Genomic DNA, 21,613 nt, shown 5'->3' with positions numbered 1-21,613 from the left:
TCTGGATCTAAAGTATAATGATATATCACCATTTGGATATTTTGTCACAGGCCGACTATAAAAAGAACAAATTCTTTATATGTTAAAAAGTTGACCATCATCACTCAAAACCCCAATATTTGGTGCAAATGTGAACCTTAGCAATATCCAAAAAGTGCTGCCGCGTGATTTGTTTGGAACGTTTTGTTGCGGTAGCCCAGTGAAAAAGCCGAGACCTTGAATCTATTTACCAACTCTTGTGTCTTTCCCACTGTCAAATTGTACCACTGTCCATGGACTCTGGTCAAGGCCATCATACACATGCAGACACTCATATTGATTCACTGGAACTGTAATTCCCAGAGAAGTCATTTTGGCATGACTGAATAAATTGGTGAAATCAAATTTCCACCCCAAATGGAGTTAAGGCAGATGGCGATCTCATTTCAAGCAGGAAAATGACATAATTCGGTAGAAAATAAAATAATAATACATCATCACTCAGCTCTCTCAAAGCGGTGATGACATAATATGATTTTTTTTTTTTTTTTTGGCCCGCCTTCGGACCCACCCCGAGACACGCTATAAAAACCTCCGGCGTGGTAATGTGTCATTACTCTCACTTGAGTTCATGCCGCTTGATGACACGCGCACGTTGACAAAGGTCGATTGCGCAATTTTGTTCTGTTAAAGACTTGTAGGAAAGAGGCCTTACTTTAATTGTTGGAATTCCCATCATTGCAATCATGATCATAAGCATCGCTCTGATATGGGCAGTGATGGTGGGGTTCTGCTGCATCCTTTGGTTGGCTGTAGGGATACGTCGCAGGTAAGGTCACATTCAATTTGACAGCGCCAATTTTGAAACATGTTTCTATGGTCAATTATTTCATGAGCAAAAATTCCAGTCTGCACGCAAATTTAATGAGCATGTTTAACTGCAATTGAGGGTGGTAGACGTTATGCCTGCACAATATAATGTTTGAACATCGCCATGTGCACATGCGCAATAGTCTCATCGCAGAACATGCAAAAATGTTTCTTTTTATGTAAACTTTTGTTTTTCTTATTAAGAAAAAAATGCAATTATGCAGAAATATGGCTTCCTGGATCCCTTTATGTACACCAGTCTTCATCATTCACAGATAAACCCCCTTAGCCTAGATTAAATGGTATTTATATGAATACTTGGGATGTCCCGATAGCATATTTTTGCACTCGAGTGCCAGTCACCTGAGTTTGAGAGTTTGCCGATACAGAGAATCGGCAGATTTTTTTGCTCATGCTGCCGAGAAAAGCCTCTCACTTACACAACGAATGAGTTCCCACAGCACACTTCAGACTGAGTACCAAGCTTAACGATGATTAATGCATTTGTGCCTTTGATCGTAGAGCTACCGAGGCGTCTCTGACCAGATCAAAGCTCCAAACCTGTCAATCATCGTTAACTTTAAGTACCAAACGCCAGCTGCACTAGTGACCAAGAAAAACAGGGGCTGTTTACATGGTGACTCTCCGTGAATACGAAAAATTTCAAATTTGCATTTGCATTTGTGTCTCCATTTGAACAATGTCGCAATTCTGCATGAAAACGATGTAGTATTCATGCCAGGCCCTAGGGGGCAGTGCAGATTTACTGGGCGACAGAGAATGATGCACTTGGACCCCACCAAGCGCCCTCAGCCCGGAAAAAAATATGCCCGCCCACTCGAAGCAATGTCATTTTTCCTTTGTTCAAAACGGCACAAAAATTGAAACGTTTAACATATTTAAAAATATTAGTAAAACAGTAAATTAAAGCCGACATTCTGCCATATTTGGTGTTTTTAATGTTTAGTAGCACCGCTGCGCAGAGTGCTCACGCCCAATGTGACGTGTACGAGTGCTGACTTTAACGGCGCGGTCTCGCACTGCAGGAGCCTTTGATATGCATGCCGAGGAAGCCCCCCTCAACCCCCCGCAGTCGGATTCTTCCACTTTGGAGGCAGGATTCAGAATTTTTCGTCTTCGCCGACACCATATGTACGCGAGGCGAGTCCGCTACTCAGTCATTGCGTCTTTGTGTCGCAGAGTCGCCATGTAAACTGCCCCACAGTTTGGTCACACTGCTTTTCAGGGGGGAGCGTGAGAGGCTGTACAAGCATGAAGCAGAAAAACATAAGTATATATGGCGGAAAACACAGACAAGGCTGAAAAAGCAGTTTCTGAACTTGCGCCCCTCTTTGAAATAAACTGCTGTATTTTAAGCCAAAACAACTGTTGTGTTTGATAGAACAATATGTTTATATGCTGCCATAGCAGATTCATGGCGCATTAAGCCCCCGAACTATTTTTAATTTGTATGTTTTACCCTGGAAATCACCGTTTACAGACGTCGTGCAACCGTTTTTGTTTCAACCTAGCCATAAAAAGAAGGTAAACAATCGTATTTATTATTTGAAATGTCTGTCATTTTTAGCTTAGAATCATTAATTGATGTCTAATATTTCGCTAAAAAAAAAAAAAAAAAAAAAAACGACAAAAAAAATTATTCACTCGCATATTTTAAACTTTTAAACAAATGACGTCACGATGAAAAAAAAATGGCGTCTTTAAAAAAGTCACGAATATCTACCTCATAACTATCGTTTAATTGTATTTTTTTTGTTAGTCGCATTTTCCTCAATATTTTAGATGGTAAATAATCGATCCAAAGAAAAATGAAAATAAAAACGTTTAAAAGGGTAAATATATAAAAAAAGAAAATCTCGACCACTCCTTGATGTCTGCGATTTCTGTTATATTACCATGTTTCACCCATTAAATCCCCCCAAAATCCGGCTGTGGCCATTCACAGCTGTGTCTTTACACTCGGTGATACATGCTAGCTTTTGGGTCGAAAAGAGGTAAGTACGCAATAATATTTCGTTAAAATCATGGCTACTTTAATTCTGCTCTCCCGTGTTCTCACCTCCAGTTAGGGTTTTGCTGTTTAAAAAAAAAAAAAAAAATTTTTTTTAAATACGCTCTCGTTCAAAATTTTTCTTCCTCCAAAAAATTGAGATTTTAAGCTTTCCAATGATGTATCACACATGCATATAGGACAATTTTAAAATTTGGCCAAATTGGGGGTCTCACAGCGGGACTTCACGTCACCTGAGTGTTTTCCGCCATATATATTTTATTTATTGTTTTTAATTAAAAACTCGATCCTTTTCACTCAATTCTGATCCTCTGAAAAATGGCGCCATCTGTCTGACTTTCGATCATGTGATCGGATCGGGACATCTCTAATGAATACAACGTGGTCATAGTGAGTCAGCCAAAGTCTTTCTAAACAGAGGTCGGGTGAAAATTCTTCTAGTTTTAATAGCGCAACATTTATCGCAAAAAATTGCAATGTCAGTTTTTTCCGATTTTGTTCAGCGCTAGTAGACGTCCAATCCCCTGGTACTAGCGATCCTTCCCAAATGTAGCTACTGAGCGCAAGAGTGGTCCAACTTGATTTTTAACTGATTGGCAATTATAGATGGTAACAGATGTCTAAATTATTTTGAACGGGATGCATGGCAGTGACCATTCACAAATCTGAGCAAAAGTGGGCCAACTTCATTTTTGTCAGCTTTAATTGATTGGCTATCATATATGACAAGAGACACCCAATCTATGTTTACTAGGAAGATTGGAAGTGACCATTCACAAATCTGAGCTAATAAAAGCAAGAGTGGGCCAACTCCAGTTTTGTCATTTTTAATGGATTAGCTGCCATAAATGGCAAGACGTCCAATCTATTTTGACTGGGAGGATTGGAAGTGACCATTCACAAATCTGAGCTACTATAAGCAAAAGTGGGCCAACTCCGTTTTTGTCATTTTTTATTCCATTGGCTCCCATAGATGGCGAATGACGTCCAAACCATTTTGACCGGGAATGTTGGAAGTGACCATTCACAAATGTGAGGTGCTATTAGCAAGAGTGGGCCAACTCTAGTTTTTTCATTGTTAATACATTGGCTGCCAAATATGGCAAAACACCCAATCCATGTTCACTGGGAGGGTTTGTAGTGACCATTCACAAATCTGAGCTACTAAAAGCAAGAGTGGGCCAACTCCAGTTTTGTCATTTTTAATGGATTGGCTGCCATAAATGGCAAGATGTCCAATCTATTTTGACTGGGAGAATTCGAATTGACCACTCACAAATCTGAGCTACTATGAGCAAAATTGGGCCAACTCTGTTTTTGTCATTTTTTTATTCTATTGGCTCTCATAGCTGGCAATAGATGTCGAAACCATTTTGACCGGGAATGTTGGAAGTGACCATTCACAAACCTGAGCTACTAACCGCAAGAGTGGGCCAACACTAGTTTTGTCATTTTTAATGGATTGGCTGCCATAGATGGCAAGACGTCCAATCCATTTTAACTGGGAGGGTTGGAAGTTACCATTTACAAATCTGAACTACGATGAGCAAGAGTGGACTAACTCAATTTCTGTCATTTTAAAATTGATTGGCTGGCATAGATTTCAAGAGACGCCCAATCCATGTTCACTGGGATCATTGGTAGTGACTAGGGTTGTTCCGATCATGTTTATTTGCTCCCGATCCGATCCCGATCGCTTAGTTTGAGTATCTGCCGATCCCGATATTTCCCGATCCGATTGCTTTTTTTTTTTTTTTTACTCCTGATTCAATTCCAATCATTCCCGATAATTTTTCCCGATCATATACATTTTGGCAATGCATTAAGAAAAAAATGAATAAAACTCGGACGAATATATACATTCAACATACAGTACATAAGTACTGTATTTGTTTATTATGACAATAAATCCTCAAGATGGCATTTACATTATTAACATTCTTTCTGTGAGAGGGATCCACGGATAGAAAGACTTGTAATTCTTAAAGGATAAATGTGACTTTGTATATTGTGACTAAATATTGCCATCTAGTGTATTTGTTGAGCTTTCAGTAAATGATATTGTAGCCATTTAACTGTTCTGCCCAAATGCATGATGGGAAGTGCAACCATGACTGTGCGTAGTGGTACCAATTGATATATCTTCTCTGCGTTGTGAAATAACATGGGGTGATAAGAAAAAGATCAGTTACTACTTTTCTTCCCCACATTGCTTCCCACGATATTTCTAATCGTAGGGAGAGGGACTGTAAGGCTTTAGCCAATTAAAAAAAGGCTGTAAAGGCTGCCAAAATTCACTCTACTCATTTTACACTGCCTTTTACCTCTATATACAGGTAAAACGGCGCCATTACAGATTGAACGCGACAATGCGTGAGTGGGTCATGCAGCGCATGCGTTAATTGCGTTACATATTTTAACGTGATGAATTTTTTAAAAAATTAAATACCGCCGTTATTGGGATAAATTTGACAACCCTACCTTAAGCCTAAACTAAAGACTCTGGATAAGTATAACATATTATTTCTGTAACGTTAAATACAATTAGAAAATGATTTAATTAAAAAGAAAAAAAAAAGGCATGGCCGATATTTTTTTGCCGATTCCGATACTTTGAAAATGACGTGATCGGACCCGATCGATCGATCGGAACATCTCTAGTAGTGACCATTCACAAATTTGAGTTACTGATTGCAAGAGTGGACTAACTCCATTTATGTCATTTTTAAAATTGATTGACTGCCATATAATGCAAGAGATGTCCTATCCATTTTGACTGGGAAGGCCACAAGTGACCATTCACAAATCTGAGCTAAGAGCAAGAGTGGACCAATTCCAGTTTTGTCATTCTTAATGGATTGGCTGCCATATGCCACGTTTACATGGAGCCAAATATTCCAATTACAATCGGAATATTTGTTCAAACCGAATAAACGTGTTCCATATAAACACCTCATTCGGAATGAACAGGCCCAAACCGAATGGAATTTCATTCCGATTCACAGGGGTGGAATATTCCTTTTCCCAAACCGATTAGAAGTAAAATTATATCATGTAAACAGGGAAGCGGAATGGTGTCTGGTTGCGTTCTTTCCGCGCATGCTCCGTACTGACGTGGTGACGTCACTTGGTGACGTAAGTAACGTCACTTGCAACGTGGCCTCCAAGCACACGCACAGCGCACCTAATTGGAGTCCGGCGGAAAGTTTATATCCATGAATCCCTCCACCACCCCACACAACTTTTTAAATGAACGGTGTGTCATTCTGAAGTTTTGTTTCCACTCGAAAAGTTAAAACAGCAGCTGATCTGACGATCGATCTCCATGTTTTGCAACGTGACGCTTTGTTTTGATTAAGCTGCGCATGTCAGACGGCAGTTGCCAAACGTCCTTTCGGAATAAAGGCACACACATGTAAACGCTGGATCGGAATAGATGAAGTGACATGTAAACAGCTGATGTGAAATTTCCATTCGGAATGATTTGAATCGGTATGAGTAAAAGTCAGCATGTAAACGTGGCTATAGATAGCAAGAGAGGTCAAAACCGTTTTGACTGGGAAGGCTAGAAACGACCATTCACAAGTGTCAGCCACAGAGAGCTTGAATGGGCTAACTCCATTCGGCTGCCTGAATGTTTATTCTCCCACCTCCCGGACCAAATGGATTGGCTGTCAATGGCGGCCAATCAGTTAATCTACGAAATAACATTAAAGCCGATCTAACAGTAGGAAGGTTGCTGACGTGCGTCCCTGTTTTGAGTGTTGTGTTAATATGCCAAAATGACTGTGTGCTCAATGCAGCTCTTGTTTGTCTAGCTTTACAATGGCAGTCAATGAGTTCATTGCAAATATCAAGCAAAGCAAATTTTTTTTTTGCTTCTCCTCAATATCCACAGGCAGCCAAGAGAGCCCGCAGTTGAAAACGGCTTCATCCCCTATCTTGGTTGCGCCTTGCAATTCGGGGCCAACCCTCTCCAGTTCCTCCATAGTCGTCAAAAGAAGTACGGCCACATTTTCACATGCAAGATCGCGGGCCAGTACATTCACTTCCTGTGTGACCCCTTCTCTTACCACTCAGTCATCCGACAAGGTAGACACCTGGACTGGAGGAAATTCCACTTTGCTACATCAGTAAAGGTGAATGGGCGGCAGAAACCGTATTTTACTGGTTATAAGTCCCACTTTCTTTCCTCCATAGTTTGGTCATCACATCAAGTTGAAAATATGTTTTATTTTATAAATGCGTTTTAGAATCCCTTGTAAGTGTGGATATTTTGATCCGATTCTATGCTGCCTGATCGCTAATCCTGGCACCGATAGTTTCTCTACTTCAGTGTGTCGAATTGTACCCAGTTATGTGTGATTCCCACCAGACATGTGATAGTCCTGCAGACAAGTGGAAGGAGACGCCCCTGGGCCATAGCCCCTCCACAGCCAATCAGGGGGGATGAGCCAGCGCAACCCGTCCCTCCAAGGGGGCCGCCTTCATTCCCCCGGCAACCAGGGTGGTCCCCCGGGCCATCCTTGCCCCCATTAACTGGCCGTCAGGGAAGGGATGAGGGCACGCGCCACTGCCTGCCTAGCCAGCCCACCAGCCACTGCCGCAACCACTCAACGGACACGTCACACAACGGGACCTTTATGACCCACTAGACAGGGTCCCCACCCGGAGTGGGCAACACCTTGCTGACCCACTGGTGCTTGGCCAGCGATCCACGCCGGAGCCCAAGGAGGATACCCAAGCATAAAAGAGAGGTGAAGGCAGAAGCATGAAAGCGCCAAGAAGCCACTAGTGGTGCCAGGATTAGCGATCAGGCAGCATAGAAAAGGATGCCACCATATCCACACTTACAAGTGATTCACATAATACTGGGTTCCAAACCTTACATTGCTGATTTGTGTATGCTCCACCCCTCCATTTTCTCCTTGGTCATCAGGTCCCCCACATGGTGTCAATTAGCTAACGATAGCGCTACTACAGTGCCTTGCAAAAGTATTCGGCCCCCTTGAATCTTGCAACCTTTCGCCACATTTCAGGCTTCAAACATAAAGATATGAAATTTAATTTTTTTGTCAAGAATCAACAACAAGTGGGACACAATCGTGAAGTGGAACAACATTTATTGGATAATTTAAACTTTTTTAACAAATAAAAAACTGAAAAGTGGGGCGTGCAATATTATTCGGCCCCTTTACTTTCAGTGCAGCAAACTCACTCCAGAAGTTCAGTGAGGATCTCTGAATGATCCAGTGTTGTCCTAAATGACCGATGATGATGAATAGAATCCACCTGTGTGTAATCAAGTCTCCGTATAAATGCACCTGCTCTGTGATAGTCTCAGGGTTCTGTTTAAAGTGCAGAGAGCATTATGAAAACCAAGGAACACACCAGGCAGGTCCGAGATACTGTTGTGGAGAAATTTAAAGCCGGATTTGGATACAAAAAGATTTCCCAAGCTTTAAACATCTCAAGGAGCACTGTGCAAGCCATCATATTGAAATGGAAGGCGCATCAGACCACTGCAAATCTACCGTCCTTCCAAACTTTCTTCTCAGACAAGGAGAAAACTGATCAGAGATGCAGCCAAGAGGCCCATGATCACTCTGGATGAACTGCAGAGATCTACAGCTGAGGTGGGAGAGTCTGTCCATAGGACAACAATCAGTCGTACACTGCACAAATCTGGCCTTTATGGAAGAGTGGCAAGAAGAAAGCCATTTGTCAAAGATATCCATAAACAGTCTCGTTTAAAGTTTGCCACAAGCCACCTGGGAGACACACCAAACATGTGGAAGAAGGTGCTCTGGTCAGATGAAACTAAAATTGAACTTTTTGGCCACAATGCAAAACGATATGCTTGGCGTAAAAGCAACACAGCTCATCACCCTGAACACACCATCCCCACTGTCAAACATGGTGGTGGCAGCATCATGGTTTGGGCCTGCTTTTCTTCAGCAGGGACAGGGAAGATGGTTAAAATTGACGGGAAGATGGATGCAGCCAAATACAGGAACATTCTGGAAGAAAACCTGTTGGTATCTGCACAAGACCTGAGAATGGGACGGAGATTTATCTTCCAACAGGACAATGATCCAAAACATAAAGCCAAATCTAAAATGGAATGGTTCAAAAATAAACGTATCCAGGTGTTAGAATGGCCAAGTCAAAGTCCAGACCTGAATCCAATGGAGAATCTGTGGAAAGAGCTGAAGACCGCTGTTCACAAACACTCTCCATCCAACTTCACTGAGCTGGAGCTGTTTTGCAAGGAAGAATGGGCAAGAATGTCAGTCTCTCGATGTGCAAAACTGATAGAAACATACCCCAAGCGACTTGCAGCTGTAATTGGAGCAAAAGGTGGCGCTACAAAGTATTAACGCAAGGGGGCCGAATAATATTGCACGCCCCACTTTTCAGTTTTTTATTTGTTAAAAAAGTTTAAATTATCCAATAGATTTTGTTCCACTTCACGATTGTGTCCCACTTTTTGTTGATTCTTGACAAAAAATAAAAATTGTATATCTTTATGTTTGAAGCCTGAAATGTGGCGAAAGGTTGCAAGGTTCAAGGGGGCAGAATACTTTTGCAAGGCACTGTATATACAGTATGAAACATTTAAAATGCATTTATTCAGTACGACATGGCAAAATTACTCCATAATGGTGAAAACTGTCGACTGCTTGCACTTTCCCAAATGATATTTTATGCCACTGGAGTTAGTCCGACTTTTGTTAGTTCCCTGCCTGGGTTCGGAGAGCGTAAACAAACCAGGAGGCGTGACAGCTAGGCGACATGCTAACCCGAACCGAGCGTTGTTTCCAAGTCTTATTCTCGCCTTTTGAAGCAAAAAAAAAAAAAAAAAAAAAAAATCACACAAAATTAGCCCGGATCATATAACATGGCGGCGGGCTTGTCGATCATCTTCACGGATTGGCAACCCCCCCGGCGCGAGCAAGTTACAATTTGTCGTTTCCCTGCTGCGGGCACGAGAGCTCGTTTGCTGGGGAAGCAGCTGGAGAATGACCGCCGGACAAACCGGCCAACGTAGGAGGAGCACATAGCTGCCCGAGCCAAACCCGAGGATAGTGGTCTATTGCTGGGCCCACGAAGAGGGCAGAGGGGGCTGGAAGTCTGGTCTCATCTCTGGAGGAGACGAATCCGCCTACAGAGATGAGGTACAGCGACTGTCAGCATGGTGCTTGGAGAACCACTTGGTTCTGAATTCCACCAAGACCAAGGAATTAATAGTGGACTGCAGGAAGGTGCCTGCCTTGGAACCGGCACCTCTCTGGGTAAACAGTATATGTGGAGCGTGTAAAGACCTTCAAATTCCTCGGCGTACACCTATCTGATGACCTCTGCTGGTCAGCTAACTCCTCGGCCGTGATGAGGAAAGCTCGCCAGAGACTCCACTTTTTGAGGGGCCTCAGGAGGAACAACACGGGCAAGGAACTAATGACTGCCTTCTACCGAGCAGCTATTGAGTCCATCCTCACCTACTGCATCTCAACGTGGTATGGAACCTGCTCGGTAGCGGACAAAAAAATCACTGCAGAGGGTGGTGCAAGCGATGGAGAAAATTATTGGCTCCTCTCTGCCACCTCTGGTGGACATTGCTGCTGCGCGACACCTCAAAAAAGCTAAGAACATTATTAAAGACTCTTCCCATCCTGGTCATCACCTGTTTGAACTGTTGCCCTCTGGCAGGAGATACAGGGCGATGAAATCACGTACAACTAGACTTTTTTCAGGGCCATCCGCGTTCTCAACACTGAACAGCACTAATTGTTCATGATGCTGCTATGTAGCGACTTTTGCACAATAATTTATTCCTTGTCTTTTATTTCGTAGCATGTTTAAGTTGTGTGTTATTTTACTGTCTTGTGTTTTATGGTCCCACAGAGTAGCTTTCCAATTTCGTTGTTTGCTTGGCTTGCAATGACAATAAAGGAATTGAATTGATAAGAAGAACCGCACGGATTATAGCACTCTCCTCGGAGGAGGACCGAGGGGGGTGTGCGACAAGCCGCCAGTAGTCGGCTGAGTGACATTTCTGGTGGACAAGGAGCATTGTCAGCCACAAAATGAGAGCCACCTCCGTATTAAAACGTGTGCCATGATCCCAGTATTTGACATAATACCAAAACACGATGTTTACTCACTTCCTCGTAAGTCCAATGGTTCCACAGTTTTCAGACTTCTTTTGGCCAATCTCGGGGTGAATGGGAACTTTTTAAAACCAAAATATGGCTCACACGCCTCTCCTTGGTGCAGCAACAAAACCCTGCAACACATTTGGCTGGCGTGATGCGAAAAATAAATGAATTTATCCGCAAAATCAGCTGAATCCGCAGTCCATCTGCATGCTATAAAGCAGGGATGGGCAAACCGGTCCTCGAGGGCCGCAGTGGGTCCTGGTCTTTGTTCCAACTGATTCAGCACACACAGTATAACCAATGAGGTTTCAGTGGAAACAAGGAGCACCTGACTGCAATCAACTGATTGCACTTGTAAGAAACAAGATTGGTGAAAGGCTGTCCTCATGATGGGTATGAACAAAAACCCGCACCCACTGCGGCCCTTTGTGGAATTAATTGCCCACCCCTGCTATAAAGCAATGCTGTATTGTGAGATGCTGACTCGGGTGACGATACATTCGCATTCCTCCTCAGTCCAGAAAGTCACTCATTTTCATGGCGCGGGATTCAAAAATTGAATAAAATGATCGCTTCCACACACATCCAAGCGGTCCATTTCATTCAGGAGCATAAAACACTGCGTGAAATATGAAATAAACATGCTTTTTGCTGTCACAGGCACTTTAATGTATTTCTTGTTGCATCCAATGAGCTAAATAACCCTTTATAGACCTATTCCTGACTGGCTTTCCAGGCATTTGGCCACGACAGCTTCGACCCTCGGCACGGCCACACCACAGAAAATCTCCACCAGACATTTCTGAAGACACTGCAAGGAGAAGCATTGCCTTCCCTGATTGAGAGCATGATGGGACACCTCCAAGATGTCATGTTAAAGTCCAACACACTCAGTCCCAGCAAGGATAACTGGGAAGTGGACGGCATATTTGCTTTTTGCTACAAGGTAAGCAAACGTCAGGTCGGTAGACCGCACCGACCCAATTGACCGTTGCGAACATGTTCTCCAGGTGATGTTTGAATCAGGTTACCTGACATTGTTCGGTAAAGAGCTCGGCGAGGATAAGGGCCAGACCCGGCTGGCTGCTCAGAAGGCCTTGGTGCTGAACGCCTTGGAGAATTTCAAAGAGTTTGACAAGATCTTCCCAGCTTTGGTGGCTGGCCTGCCTATCCACGTCTTCAAAAGTGCCTACAGCGCCAGAGAGGTCAGTGGAAACCACTGTTGTTTTTGTCAAAGGAGATGATGGCCAATTATTGTCTGATGAGACGGGAACCAGACGAAAATATACAACAGTTATGACGGCAGTTAATTTTGGAATCGTCATTAAACTACCTGCTCCAACTGAAAACACATCAAGTAGTGCTGCAACCTAAAACTCTATTCTAAACGGACGCAGTACATTAGCATACATATTATTAATAAATCGAATGATCTACTGATTCTTGTGACTGGTAGTTTTGACTTTTGACACTGCTGTATATGTCGTTTTCGTCAACGATACAGTGGGGCAAATAAGTATTTAGTCAACCACTAATTGTGCAAGTTCTCCCACTTGAAAATATTAGGAAGGCCTGTAACATGAATAAACCTCAACCATGAGAGACAGAATGTGGAAAAAAAAAACAACAGAAAATCACATTGCTTGATTTTTAAAGAATTTATTTGCAAATCATGGTGGAAAATAAGTATTTGGTCAATACCAAAAGTTCATCTCAGTACTTTGTTATGTACCCTTTGTTGGCAATAACGGAGGCCAAACATTTTCTTTAACTCTTCGCAAGCTTTTCACACACTGTTGCTGGTATTTTGGCCCATTCCTCCATGCAGATCTCCTCTAGAGCAGTGATGTTTTGGGGCTATCGTTGGGCAACACGGACTTTCAACTCCCTCCACAGATTTTCTATGGGGTTGAGATCTGGAGACTGGCTAGGCCACTCCAGGACCTTGAAATGCTTCTTACGAAGCCACTTCTTTGTTGCCCTGGCTGTGTGTTTGGGATCATTGTCATGCTGAAAGACCCAGCCACGTTTCATCTTCAATGCTCTTGCTGATGGAAGGAGATTTTCACTCAAAATCCCTCCATACATGGCCCCATTCATTCTTTTCTTTACACAGATCAGATGTTCCGGTCCCTTTGCAGAAAAACAGCCCCAAAGCATGATGTTTCCACCCCCATGCTTCACAGTGGGTATGGTGTTCTTCGGATGCAATTCAGTATTCCTTCTCCTCCAAACACGAGAACCTATGTTTCTACCAAAAAGTTCTATTTTGGTTTTAACACATTCTCCCAGTTCTTTTCTGGATCATCCAAATGCTCTCTAGCGAACCGCAGACGGGCCTGGACGTGAACTGGCTTTAGCAGGGGGGACACGTCTGGCAGTGCAGGATTTGAGTTCCTGGCGGCGCATTGTGTTACTGATAGTAGCCTTTGTTACTGCGGTCCCAGCTCTCTGTGGGTCATTCACTAGGTCCCCCCGTGTGGTTCTGGGATTTTTGCTCAGCGTTCTTGTTATCCTTTTGACGCGAGGGGGTGCGATCTTGCATGGAGCCCCAGATCGAGGGAGTTTATCAGTGGTCATGTATGTCTTCCATTTTCTAATAATTGCTCCCACAGTTGATTTCTTTACACCAAGCGTTTAACCAATTGCAGATTCAATCTTCCCAGCCTGGTGCAGGTCTACAATTTTGTCTTTGGTGTCCTTCGACAGCTCTTTGGTCTTGGCCATAGTGGAGTTTGGAGTGTGACTGACTGAGATTGTGGACAGGTGTGTTTCATACAGATAATGAGTTAAAGCAGGTGCCATTAATACAGGTAACGAGTGGAGCCTCGTTAGACCTCTTTGACAGCCACAAATCTTGCTTGTTTGTAGGTGACCAAATACTTATTTTCCACTCTAATTTGGCAATAAATTCTTTAAAAATCAAACAATGTGATTTTCTGTTTTTTTCCCCCTCCCACATTCTGCCTCTCATGGTTGAGGTCTACCCATGTTGACAATTACAGGCCTCTCTGATCTTTTCAAGTAGGAGAACTTGCACAATTAGTGGTTGACTAAATATTTATTGCCCCACTGTATATATACGATTTGTCGCGCGTTATCGTCCGTCATGAAAAAAAATGTTCGTGACAAAATATTTTCGTTGTCGTTATCATTGACGAAAACAACACTGGTTTGAAGCCATTTTGAAACGTCCTAAATATGTGACTAAAACTAAACTAATAAGTATTTTTCGTCCAAGTGTTGATTTCTTTTGGCTTTTTCTGTGTAGAATCTAGCCAAAACAATGCACGCCGAGAAGCTGTCCAGGCGGGAGAATGTTTCGGATCTGATCTCCATGAGGATGATCCTCAACGATTCCTTATCCACCTTCAATGATTTGAGCAAGGCGAGAACTCACGTTGCTCTGCTCTGGGCTTCGCAGGCGAATACCTTACCTGCAACTTTTTGGAGTCTTTTTTACATGATTAGGTATGATCATTTTATTTGTCCTTTTGTCTGACCTACCTGTTATTTATTTCATATGTAGTGGTGATATATCATATTTTTTTCCTTGACTAATTTTGATTTTATTGAACCCATACATTGCCAACCCAGGTACAGTAAATGTGTTTTAGTCACAGAGGATGTGTTGTGGGTTGTTCCGATCATGTTTTTTTGCTCCCGATCCGATCCCGATCGTTTTAGTTTGAGTATCTGCCGATCCCAATATTTCCCGATCCGATTGCTTTTTTTTTTTTCTCCCGATTCAATTCCAATCATTCCCGATAATTTTTCCCGATCATATACATTTTGGCAATGCATTAAGAAAAAATGAATAAAACTCGGACGAATATATACATTCAACATACAGTACATAAGTACTGTATTTGTTTATTATGACAATAAATCCTCAAGATGGCATTTACATTATTAACATTCTTTCTGTGAGAGGGATCCACGGATAGAAAGACTTGTAATTCTTAAAGGATAAATGTGACTTTGTATATTGTGACTAAATATTGCCATCTAGTGTATTTGTTGAGCTTTCAGTAAATGATACTGTAGCCATTTAACTGTTCTGCCCAAATGCATGATGGGAAGTGCAACCATGCCTGTGCGTAGTGGAACCAATTTATATATCTTCTCTGTGTTGGGAAGTAACATAGGGTGTTAAGGAAAAGATCAACCACTACCGTTCTTCCCCACATTGCTTCCCACGATGTTACTAATTGTTGAGAGAGGGATTTTAAGTCTTTAGCCAATTAAAAAAAGGCTCCAAAGACTGCCAAAATTCTCTCTACTCATTTTACGCTGCCTGTTAGCTCTATATATAGGTAAAGCGGCGCCATTATAGATTGAACGCGACATTGCGTGAGTGGGTCGTGCAGCGCATGCGTTAATTGTATTAAATGTTTTAACGTGATTAATTAAAAAAAAATTAATTACCGCCATTTACGCAATAAATTTGATAGCCCTACTTTAAGCCAAAACTAAAGACTCTGGATGAATGTAAGACATTTTGTCTGTAACGTTAAATACAATTAGAAAAAGATTTAATAAAAAATAAATAAAATAAAAAAAGGCATGTCCGATATTTTTTTGCCGATTCCGATACTTTGAAAATGACGTGATCGGACCCGATCCATCTTTAGTTGTGATCAATAGTGAAAATGGAAAATTTATATTGAAAAAAGCCATTAACTCATTGACAAACCAAAGTGAACTGTTTTCATTGCCCAAACAGTAAATTTAGCATTTTATTACTTGCAACTATAAAACTGAGGAAACGCATCAAAAAACCTTTCTACTGTTCAATCGGCTTTAACATTTTTATAAATAAACTCATTGGCTGTCATTGACGGCCGTTGACATCCAATCTATTTGGACTAGGACTAAATTACGAATATATAAAAAAAACATTATCTCAAACAAAAACTTACTTTATGTTGGTCTTAACAGGGAGCAGCTGGATTCAACCATGTTAAATGAGTTAGGTCATATCCACTGTTGCCACTCGAAGGCAGTGTTTCCTACAAAATCAATACAACTAAATGCAAACACTTTCAAAACAAACCATTACAACTAAAGATGATCACGTCATTTTCAAAGTATTAGAATCGGCAAAATAATATCGGACATGCCTTTTTTAAATATATATACTATATATATACTTATGTACTGTATGTTGAATGTATATATTCGTCTGAGTTTTATTCATTTTTTTTCTTAACGCATTGCCAAAATGTACGTATATGATCGGGAAAAATAATCGGGAATGATTGAAATTGAATCGGGAGCAAAAAAAAAAAAGCAATCGGATCGGGAAATATCGGGATCGGCAGATACTCAAACTAAAATGATCGGGATCGGATCGGGAGCAAAAAAACATGATCGGAAGAACCCTAATTACAACCCCACTCTAATCAAATGAATACTCAAAGCAGCAAAATTTGATTTGAAGCTTTTTTCCCAAATCAAATTACTAGCGTAATCAATTAATCGTTGCAACACGAACCCCGTCTAAGACTGACAGTGAGCTGGGATAGGCTCAAGCACCCCTGCGATCCTCGTGAGGATAAGCATCATGGAAAATGAATGATTGAATACAAACAAATATAATAATAATTAATAGCAAAAAATATATGTTGTATGTTATGATTAATGATAATAGAGTTAAATGTGGAAATTACACAAAATTTACTAGCCCTAAAAATGGTTAACTTGCTAGCAGAGGTGGGTAAAGTAGCCAAAAATTTTACTTCAAAATAATATTCCTCAAGTATAAGTAAAAGAAGTCATCCAAACATATACTCAAGTACAAGTAAAAAAGTATTCGTTGAAAAGAATACTCAAGTAATGAGTAACATTGTGAGTAACTTCTTACAATGTCAAATTTTTAAGTAATGGTATAGTTTTATTTCTCAGCACATCCTCATCTATATGAACTATTATTGTACTGTACTATAGCTCAGTGGTCCCCAATCAGCTAGCTTGTAGCCACATATTATGCAGAATAGACTTGGTTGTAGGCTCCTCCCCCGGCTCACTAGGTGGCCTTTTCCCTGTAAAAAAGCTGTCCAAGACATCGCCGCTCGCAGCACACAGCTAACAACAGCTAACGTTACTGTTTACATTGACTGACTCTGGGCTGCTATAGCTTTGCAAACACCCCAGGAATGGCGGCCAACCACTAGAGAGCGACGTACAAAAATCTCATCTCAGATTAGTCAAGAGGCACAATCCAGATTGTGGTCGTTAACAAATTATTTATAATTATTACATGACCGTTTTATGCGAAAAAGATGACACAAAAATGATCAAATTCAGACCAGAACAGTATTACCTATTAACCGTCCAAAGTGCATGAGTGCCCTCTAGTGGAGAAAAAACATTGTTACCTCTGAAAGGTATAATGGAGTCATACTGTGACGTCTCATTTGGTGAAACTGGTAGAGCTACTGTCAGCATTTCTGGCAAAAATAAAGTCAATATGTAGAATAAAGAAGAAAAATGTAACGACTAGTGTAGCCCAAAGTAGTGGAGTAAGAGTAGTGTTTCTTCTTCACAAATCTACTTAAGTAAAAAGTATTGTTTGGTAAAACTACTCTAACAAGTACATTTTTCATGTAAATGTAACAGAGTAAATGCAGGGGTTAATTTGTGCTGGATCCTGTCGGAACAGGATCCGGCACCTCTTGATTTTGGCCACCCTGTGTTCCGGGACTTATTTGGGCAGATCTGGCACCTCTCGTGCATAGAAAACAATAATAATATTACAAACATTTTTTAAAATGTATAAAAAATAATAATGATATGCAGAACAAATCCGAAGAGTTGTATGTTGTTTATAAAAATTAAACGTCATTTGGGCCTATACAATAATTACAACTGTGTTATTGGGATAAATTATTATAGAAGTTTAATAAATTAACGGATAAATACAGTATATTTCTAAACCAGAGACTCAAGGCACGAATATAACGGGAAGTGATACATTTGGTGATGAGGCCCTTGCCATGTATTAATCATCTAGCCATGTTACATCATGATTATTACACGGCAACTGACCAATCAGAGAGCTCGTCATCCCTTCGCTATCATATGTACTTTGCGGTCCGGCACCTTGTGATTTACAAATTAAGCACTGATCAAAATGTAATATGTTACTACCCTCCTCTGCTTGCTAGCCATCCCGTTCAAAACAGTTTGGACTTCTATCGCCCTTAACGGCAACCGAAGAGTTTATTTAGTTACTTTGTCTTATGCTGAAGAGCAAAACCCTTTAAATCCCTATACTTTGCCTCCAACTGCTATCTGTACTGTAGTTACGTCACATTACCTAACGCTTATCAATTTCAGGTAACAGATAGTCAATAGGTTAGCCTGATAGCCCAGTGATAAGCATGTTTGACCTTCATTTCTGAGACTTCAGATTGCTTTTGCTGTGTTCCTGTAGGCTTGAAAAAACACAGAATGAGAACAATCTGTCCTGAAACTCATGTTAATAGAGATAAATGACAATACTGCACATGTAATATCAACCTAATATGCACCTTTATCTGTTTGTAGGAGCCCAGATGCAATGAAAGCAGCTCGTGAGGAGGTGCAGAGAGTTCTGGCGGCTTCGTGTCAGACCGTTAACCCAAATGACCCCACGTTGAGCTTGAAAAGGGAGCAACTGGACAACATGCCTGTTTTGGGTGAGTTTATTACCATTCAAAATAATAGATATCACATATAAAGTGAAAAAAAAATATCTGAACCTTTTGGAATTTCTCACATTTCTGCATAAAATCACCATCAAATGTAATCTGATCCTTGTCAAAATCACACGGATGAAAAAAACAGTGTCTGCTTTAACTAAAACTACACAAGCATTTTGTGTCATCCAGCAAATTATCTCACTTTTGAATGGGTGTAAAAGATCCGAGCTGGACATAAATGTAGTTATGACACAAATTTCCGGATGATACTTAATGCACATCTGTCATAAGCATTCACTAATGCCCATCATAATGTCATGTCATAATTATGACGGTCTTATCGCAGTTATATGGCGCTACAGTCAAATAAAGTGTTACCAAATACCCTAGAAGGGCCGAGAACCAAAAGTGGTATTTGCCATGTGTCAAAATGGATTTTGCCATGTGGCATTTTTTTTTTTTTTGCCATGTGCCAAAATGGATTTTGCCATGTGGAATTTTTTTGCCATGTTGCAATTTTTTTTTTTGGCCATGTGGCAAAATGAATTTTGCCATGGGGCATTTTTTTGCCATGTGGCAAAATTGATCTTGCTATGTGGCAAAATGGATTTTGATATGTGCCATTTTTTTGGTATGTGTATTTTTGACCATCCAATTTACAGTAGTTGAATGAAAGTGTATGGTCAAAAATTACAACCACACATATTTTTCTTCTATTTAAAAATGAATGGAAAACTTGGACATGCATGGCCGTCAATGGCATAGACGTGCATGGCCTACATAACTACCATATTCCCCCTAAAAATGCCATATACCCCCTCCCCCTCCAAATGCCACAAACCAAAACCATTTTGTCACATACCCCCCAAAAAATGCCACATGCCAAAATCCATTTTGCCACATGGCAAAAAAAAAGAATGCTACATGGCAAAATCAATTTTGCCACACGGCAAAAAAATGCCAAATGACAAAATCAATTTTGCCACATGCCAAAACAAAATACCACATGGCAAAACCCATTTTGCCACACGGCAAAAAAAATGCCAAATGGCAAAATCCATTTTGCCACATGCCCCAAAAAAATGCCACATGGCAAAATCCATTTTGCCAAATGGCAAATACCACTTTTGGTTCTCGCTGTCTCTCAAATACCGTAGCCAGCAGATAATGAAACAAGTGGAACAGTAACTGAAGAAATAATTAGCATGATACATGACCTTTGATTGTTATTTACATCTGTCTTATGACACTGCCATCAAATAAAGTGTTACCTATTAACCCAAATGAATCAACAAATAAGCAGCACTGGACTTTAAGCCGCAGGATTCAAAATGAGGGAAAAAAGTGCGGCTTATAGTCCGAAAAAGAAAAATATCATTAAAATAACCGCCTACTTAACTCATTCACTGCCATCAACAGTGATAGATATCAAATTTATTCAAACTGGGATGGATTTCCTGGACATCTATCACAGTCAGTGGCATCATGAATGAGTAAAAGAGGTATCACTTTACAGGGAGGTGATGGTTCAATTCCAACCTGTCCCAGTCCAATGATTTAAAAATTATATCACCCTCAAGAGAATATTAGTCGAGAAAATCACTCTCCTCACGCTCACTATAAGTATAAGCCCACCATAGAAGTCCCCTGATGCAAGATGGCCGCCAGTTACTTACTCCGCTGACTACTATAAACTTATATACTGCATGTGATATCTATGAACAAAAGCATATTCCCATGTGACATCTGAACACTCATCGCACTCGGCTTGCCCTACCACAGCCTTGTCTTTCCTATCCTCCCATTTCCATGTGCACCAATGAGTTAAATTCATCTTTCCATCACAGACAGCATCATAAAGGAAGCCATGCGTCTATCCAGCGCGTCCATGAACGTGCGGATTGCCAAAGAGGACTTTTTACTTCACCTCGACAACCAGGAGGCTTACCGAATTAGGAAAGACGACGTCATAGCGCTTTACCCACCCATGCTACACTACGATCCAGAGATCTACGAAGACCCATACGTAAGAAGCGTTCAAACACGTCGGATAAACTTGCACGCGGTTTTTAATACTTTGTTTTCCTGTCCTCTGAAACCTGCAGGAGTATAAATTCGACCGATTCCTGGATGAAAACGGGCAAGAGAAAAGCACTTTTTATCGCAACGGAAGGAAATTACGTTACTTTTGCATGCCCTTCGGCTCCGGGGTCACCAAATGCCCCGGTCGATTTTTTGCCATGTATGAAATTAAGCAGTTCTTGACGCTGGTTTTGTCTTATTTTGAAATGGAACTTCTGGATCCCGCGATCAAAGTCCCGCCTCTTGACCAGTCACGCGCCGGTTTAGGAATCCTTCAACCGACGTATGATATCGATTTTAGATACAAATTGAAATGCAACTTTTAATTTTGGTTGATCTTGAGAAAGAAAAAAAACATGTACTGATAAGATGTGGCAAAATGTACATAATGTATATTTAAATGTTAATTGATTGGTCTATATGTAAATAGATGTTTTCAGCCATGTATATAACGCATAGATTTGTTGCTATGGAACATAAATTCTGCTTTTTTATGAAGTCAATGTTTTTTCTTTATATTATTTTGTAGTACTACCAGGAGTGAAAGTGGCTAGAATTTTTTGCCAGAACTCCCTGACATAAAGGTCAGCACGGAGCCCTTAGGGTGGCGGTTAAACCTCCTCAAAAAATGCAAAAACTGCTTTTGGCATTAATTGGCCACAAGGTTTTTTTTCCTTTTGGTAAGAAAAAAGACAACATATGTTTTTAATTGCAACTGTGAATATTAACACTAGAACTACCAAAGGTGGATCAGTTGATACAAATCACTTTTGTAACCAGAGAAGGATCATCTGACCCTAATCAGC

The 21,613-nt window shown here is 40.9% G+C and overlaps 2 protein-coding genes across 2 annotated transcripts in view; one reads left to right on the top strand and one right to left on the bottom strand.

Annotated features, from left to right (window-relative positions):
- LOC130929558 (cadherin-6-like) overlaps positions 1 to 21,613 on the bottom strand; it is a 127,502-nt gene that overhangs the window by 89,520 nt on the left and 16,369 nt on the right. The window lies entirely within an intron of this gene.
- Positions 616 to 21,318, top strand: LOC130929560 (cytochrome P450 7A1). Its single transcript, XM_057856798.1, has 8 exons — positions 616 to 808; positions 6,780 to 7,020; positions 11,777 to 11,986; positions 12,051 to 12,245; positions 14,312 to 14,511; positions 18,592 to 18,722; positions 20,573 to 20,751; positions 20,831 to 21,318. Exons 1-8 carry the CDS (start codon positions 726 to 728, stop codon positions 21,131 to 21,133), a joined length of 1,542 nt encoding a protein of 513 aa, XP_057712781.1. The 5' UTR covers positions 616 to 725; the 3' UTR covers positions 21,134 to 21,318.

This window comes from Corythoichthys intestinalis, chromosome 14 (assembly GCF_030265065.1).
Source record: "Corythoichthys intestinalis isolate RoL2023-P3 chromosome 14, ASM3026506v1, whole genome shotgun sequence".
NCBI classification, from domain to species: domain Eukaryota; kingdom Metazoa; phylum Chordata; class Actinopteri; order Syngnathiformes; family Syngnathidae; genus Corythoichthys; species Corythoichthys intestinalis.
This window is presented reverse-complemented; position numbering and strand designations above follow the sequence as displayed.